Raw genomic sequence first — 6418 nt, forward strand, 5'->3', positions numbered from 1 at the left:
TCAGAGTGTGTGTGTGTGTGTGTGTGTGTGTGCGCGCGCGCAGCAGGGAGAGAGCACCAAAGTGAAAAAGACAGCAGGTGACAGCTGAGCACCTGCTTTTTATAAATAAACATCAAGTGTCTTTATTAAGCCACTAAGCAGCAATAAATGAGTCCAAATAACACAGGAAACAAAATGGAAGTGAAATAAAGAGAAATGTTTGACATGTATCACATTCAGAAACAAAGACGGTCTCCTTATATTTCCATGGACTACACAGCAGAGCAGGATTCAGTGTCTATGTCTATAAATCAGAAGAATATTAAGACTCGATGAAAGAAAACATTTAATTAAAAAATTAATCAGTGCATCATCATCATCATCATCATGTTGATTATGACATGACTGCTAGTTCAGCATCTATTCAATTAAGACTAAATCACCTTCTGCAAACTGAGGCTCCTATGTTAGTGCCACACATGAAGCAACCATCAAGTGTTACAACAATAGGCTGAACGTGGCGCACACACACACACACACACACACACACACACACACACACACCACCCTCACACACACACACACGACTCAACAAGTTTTGGGGGGTATCTGCATTTTTTCGATGTTTGTCCTCATACATGTAGCAGTTGTGCTCACATGAGCTGCAAATGCTGCCAGGTTGAGAGAAGGAAGCCAGAATTTGGGGAGCTTCATTTTTTTGACAGCAGGTCAGGACTGAACTGATCTTGAGGTTTACCAATTTTCTCTGACATCGTTGGCTAAAGGCCGTACTGGAAGTGCATATCTGGCCATAAAACCAAAAGCACTGGACATCCAGACACCCACAAACACAAGGCACAAGATGAAACTGGCTGCAGTATATAAGTACAGCTTTCTTAGGCATTCAAATTCCCATTCAAATGCAAACAAGACACAAAGAAGAGCACTAAAGAATTTGATGAAAAACCAGACATACTCGTGGACTGAAACATGTGGTCCATAACAGACAAAGAACATCAGTTTCCTAAAACTGCCTCAACCAGCACATCTCTGCACCGGCTTCATCTGCAAACAAGAAGGAAATCTGCTGTTATGAAACCGGACAAGAGGCCTCAATTAGAAAATACAAAACGAAATATAAAACAAAATACTAACAGAAAATTTATTGTAAGATAATTGCAGGATATTGCCATGTTGTCAGAAGAAAGCCCTGTTTCTATCAGCAGAACCAGGTTCCTTTAGAGTTTCCACTGCAGGGATTAGGGCTGACATTTAGTTTTTTACCCCTTAAAATCCACTTACAAAGACTCTAGAGAGATGCTGGTAATGCTTAACATTGACATCTTGTGTTCATTACTCTTCAGTATTTCACTCCTCTGTAGCTCCTTTGTTATTGGACAGAAGTTTTTACTGTTTGCAATCAATTTGTTGATCAATTTGTTGGCAGGCAAATGAGGTGAGGGGTGATGTTTACCAAAAAATATTACTCTGAAAACAGTTTCACTGCGGTCCTAAAGTACGTGTCCAACCTCCCACACAAAAGAGTCCTGTGAAGGCTCTTTAATGCCCCTGTTCACAGTGGCCTCTGCAGCTCAGCACTGACCAGTCGACGCAGAGAGCAGTGATCACGACAGCAGAACATGGTTGCTCATCTTTATTGCATTCCAGTAGACTGACTGGCTCCAGACTGCAGTGGAAACACAGACAAACTCCAATCTAAAGGAACCTTTAAGACCCTGAAAAACATTTCCTGGGACAAAAAGTTCTGCAGGCTTTGATGAAACATGACTGAGTGAATCTCTTCACTCCAGCTCAGTCATCCTTCATCATCTATGTGCAGTGTCAGGGAAACACCTTCATGGCCCGAGTTCAGTTTATCATCCATACAGAATGTAGCAAAAAGATGCTGGAGATAATTTAGAAATGGTGCGATCAGTTTATCCAGCAGAGCAGCTCTGATTCTATTCAATACTTACATTCTGTAGGTAGATAAATACAAATATTGGTGGTTTTATTGATATCTGAATTTTTGACTCCAATCAAAAACAACAAAACAACAGTAAGAGTCAGGCTCAGGTGACCCTGTGGTTCATCGTGCTAGCCTCTGCTACAAAGGCTTAGTTACTTTGCTCTTACACTATAAAGAGACTGAGAGCAAGTTCTCCTCCTGCCATCTTTCACATCAACACTTTCCATCTCTTTACATGGATGAAACAGAGTGCAGCACTAAGGAGGCCGTAGCAGAGTCCCAGTCTGTTTGAGAAAGAGTGAGCGAGGCGTGTCCACACAGAACATGTGACTATATATTACACAATAAATGATACATGATGAAGCAAAGTCAGACCCGGGTGCTCGAGTTAAAAACTTTGGGGGAAATGTAACCGTTCCAACACACAGACAGAGAAAGCAGACTCTGGTCGACACAGTCAGTGGGGTCTGCTTCCTGCTGGCTCACAGCACACGTCTGCATGTTTAGTACACTGGCTGACTGAGGCGAAAGAACGCCGACTCCTCAAACAAGAGTTACATAATAAAAACATTCACCTTGCTTTTGTCTAAACACACTATAAAAAAGTGGCTCAGAAGAGGAAGGAAACAGATGAAGGAGAGGGGCTCCCTGATTGGGCTTTCCCTAGACCATCCATCCATCCTAGACCCTCCTCAGGAATAACAACGATGCGTCACAGTTAGACTGCTAGCATCCTACAGAGTTCAGGTCATCCACAGTGTGTAGCGTAGTGAGTGTGTACAGAGCGAGTGAAGTTTGGGCTGAGATCAGTAAAAACAGACGGAGCCCAAGGACAAATGCATTTGGCCAAATGGCTTTAATTTTTGTAACTCGTGCCATCACTACTGTGTGTGTGTGTTTCGTAGCAATAACCTCACTTGAATTTGAACCTAATCTTTTATCTCCGTGTCATTTTAAATTAATGCTAATCTCATTTCCTTCTGCCTCCACGGCAAAAGATAAAATGGTCTCAGTGTGTTTCCTGGTTGCTTTCCTCTCTGTCTAATCAAACAGGTCTGAATTAACCCTCATACAGATTCAATCTGACTTTGCAGTTTAGACCTCTGTCCGAGCAGGTCACAGGGGGAAAGTCGGGAGTGGGAGTGGGCTATATGGTGGGGTGTGAGTTCTACGGGTGATGGGAGGGAACAGAGTAGAGAAATCACTGAGATGGTTGTAGGTCCTTTAACAGCAGCCCCCTCCAGACTGCCTGACGGGGGTGCTATCGATTTTTAAGTTGGGCTTGTCCCCGCCGGCTGTGGCCCCAGGGCCCATGCGTTTCTTGATCTCGGCTGCCATGGTCATGAAAGCCTGCTCTACGTTTGTGGCATTCTTGGCACTGGTCTCCAGAAAGGGGATCACCAAAGAGTCAGCAAACTCCTGAAAAGATAAGAAGAAAATTCAAGTGCAAACCGTCAGAAATCTGCAGTCAGAATATTTCAGCCCATTAGGTGTCTGTGTGGGTTCTCGGTCATCCAGGTCCGGTAGTCTAAGGAGTTTAGAAAGAAAGTTTCTTTAAGTTTCTTGAAGATGTTTCACCTCTCATCTGAGAAGCTTCTCCAGTTCGAAAACCAAATGTTGGAGAGTCCCAGGTGTTTAATCCCTGGTGGGAGTTGTCCCGTAAAACGGTAGTTGACCCACTCTTGATCAGGGTCACCCTTTCAAGTGAGATCACCGGATGCAAGATGTGAGTGGCAGTTGAGGCAGCACGATCTCAAAAATGCATTTAATCCCATCTTCCACTAGAGATTAAATACCTGGGACTCGCCAACATTTGGTTTAAGAACTGAAGACGTTTTCTAAGCTCCTTAGACGATCCCCGACACTACTCAGTGCAGCACTCTGATCAACTGAAGGCTTTTGAGGGAGGTTTTAAGAGAACAGGGTGACAGTGATTTACAACAGTCCAACAATAACATGAACTAGTTTTACATCCATCCAGATATGCCTTCATGTTTGATATGAATAATCAGGTCCCATCAAAATGACCTCGAGAGAGAGACAGACAGACAGACAGACAGACAGACAGACAGACAGACAGACAGACAGAGATAGACAGATAGACAGAGACAGACAGAGACAGACAGACAGACAGAGACAGACAGACAGACAGAGACAGACAGACAGACAGAGACAGACAGACAGACAGAGACAGACAGACAGACAGACAGACAGAGACAGACAGACAGACAGACAGAGACAGACAGAGACAGACAGACACAGACAGAGACAGACAGACAGACAGACAGACAGAGACAGACAGAGAGAGACAGACAGACAGAGACAGACAGACAGACAGACAGACAGACAGACAGAGACAGACAGAGAGACAGACAGACAGACAGACAGACAGACAGATATTCATAAGCAGCCCCACCTTAGCAGTTGTGTAGTCCACTACTTTCTTAGTCGTCAAGTCACACTTGTTGCCCACCAGAAGTTTATTGACATTTTCACTGGCATATCGGTCAATTTCCTGAAGCCACTGCTTGACATTGTTATAGGACTCCTGTGCAATGAGAATGAATATGAACAAAAAGCCGTCTCTACACATGAATACAAAGTATCTTCAAAAATCAGGGCATGACAGTGTTCAAATCTTCCTCCAAACCTTGAGGAGAACATAGTTAACACTTCTTCAGATAAAAGTAGCAAGTACTGGCAAATATTTATTTATTAATTAAATAGACCATAACTCCATAAAAATGCTCACTCACTTGGTCGGTCACATCATAAACAACTATGATGCCATGGGCTCCACGATAGTAACTGGAGGTGATAGTACGAAACCTCTCCTGGCCTGCAGTGTCCCACTGGAGGGACGAAGAGGAGCAAAGGGAGGATATATTAATATATTACAATTCTAACAAGCATATTATGATAGAAAAACAATTGTGTTTGTGAAAAATGAAACATTCATGAAGCTGTGTATAAGTTAACCTGCGCCGTCGTTGTTTTAAGTTTCTGTAGTCTGATTTCTGACAAAGGTAACATTTCTATAAAGTTGCCAGCAGACTGAATATTTCTGTTTTCCAGATGACTCTAGCCTTTTAATGACTTGGTAAATTAGAAAGCTTTGAGGAAACACATCTACCTTGAGTAGACACGCCTCAGGGCAGAGTCAAGAATACACTATACTGCCAAAAGTATTCACTCACCGATCCAAATCCCTGAACCCAGGTATTCCGATCACTTCCATAGCCACAGGTGTAAAACATCAAGCACCTAGACATGCAAACTGCTTCTACAAATGAGTCCCTGTCAGGGGTTAAAGCCAGCGTGATATTGCTATAGGCTGCCACCTGTGCAACAAGTACAGTCACCAAATTACCTTCATACTAAATATTCCAATAACAAAGTGGAAGCAATTGTGAAGGACAGCAACTCAGACGTGACGTGGTAGGCCATGTAGACACGTTCTGTTGGGTAACTTCTCCTGGGTTATTCTGATGGACATATCTGAGTTTGGCGGTTGCCAGGAGAAGAATACTTGTCTGACTTTCAAAGTGTAAAGCTTGTTGCAGGAGGTTTATGATGTAGGGCTGTTTTTCAGGAGTTGCCCAGTGGTTACAATGAAATCGTCCAATGCACATGTAGTATAAAAGGTTCAGCAAGGATTTGACCTGTCACTTCACGAACGATCAAAACAAACATCAGTTTGGACTTGAGGAAAAAGAGTTGTTGATTCTCACAAAGCAGGAGATGGATATGCAAAGTTATCACAGCATTTCCAAGTATCAGGAGCTGGAGTGATTAGTATCATGAAGCAGTCAGAGCAAAAACAGATTTGCATCATCGCTGTGTCTCCCAAAATGACAACGATCTAAAACATATTTCTCTAATAGTGAAAAACTACCTTCAGAAAACTAACAACAACTTTACTGACTGGCCTGCACAGAAGCCCTAACTTAAACTTAAAAATCAGTGGGGTTAACTGAGGATCGAGCTCCGATCAGAGGATTATAAAATCTGGAGGAACTTGAGCTGGGATAGCTGGGAGGGAGAGACATCGGTGTGACTCCAGGTTCACCAGTCATGGCGTCAGGTCTGCTGTGTAAATACAAATATAAACTATCGAACCCCATGTTCAGTCCACCAATTGTAACCAAGCAAACAATCCACTTTCTAAAAGCTGACATCTCACAGATTCCAGAATTGCAAGTTTTGTCACACTCTGGCCAAATTTCCCTCAACCAGCCGCAAAAGAAGACCATAAATGTGGTGCTCTGTGTGTACATGTGCCCTCACAATCTGCAATTTGATGGTCTTGCCATCCAGCTCGATGGTGCGAATCTTAAAGTCCACTCCAATGGTGCTGATGTAGCTCTCTGTGTAGGTGTCATCCTACAGAAAGAGGAGGGACAGCATGATTCAGGCCAGCAGCAAAACCAGTTAAAAACAGTCATTCAGTCCAACAGAAGTGAAAAACAC

At 43.1% G+C, this 6418-nt stretch overlaps 1 protein-coding gene across 1 annotated transcript in view; it reads right to left on the bottom strand.

Annotated features, from left to right (window-relative positions):
• Window positions 1-1618: 1618 nt before the first annotated feature.
• The window catches only part of LOC121812332 (ras-related protein Rab-1A-like), a 5273-nt gene continuing 473 nt past the window's right edge, over window positions 1619-6418 (bottom strand). Inside the window, exons 2-5 of the mRNA XM_042214257.1 lie at window positions 6236-6331; window positions 4705-4800; window positions 4365-4496; window positions 1619-3367 (exon numbers count right to left, since the gene is read on the bottom strand). Of these exons, the coding sequence (XP_042070191.1) occupies window positions 3173-3367; window positions 4365-4496; window positions 4705-4800; window positions 6236-6331 (519 nt within the window). The 3' untranslated portion in view covers window positions 1619-3172. The remainder of the gene's footprint in view (window positions 3368-4364; window positions 4497-4704; window positions 4801-6235; window positions 6332-6418) is intronic.

Source organism: Haplochromis burtoni, unplaced genomic scaffold, assembly GCF_018398535.1.
Source record: "Haplochromis burtoni strain Fernald_Lab_line unplaced genomic scaffold, NCSU_Asbu1 Contig_538, whole genome shotgun sequence".
In the NCBI taxonomy this organism is placed as follows: Eukaryota; Metazoa; Chordata; class Actinopteri; order Cichliformes; family Cichlidae; genus Haplochromis; species Haplochromis burtoni.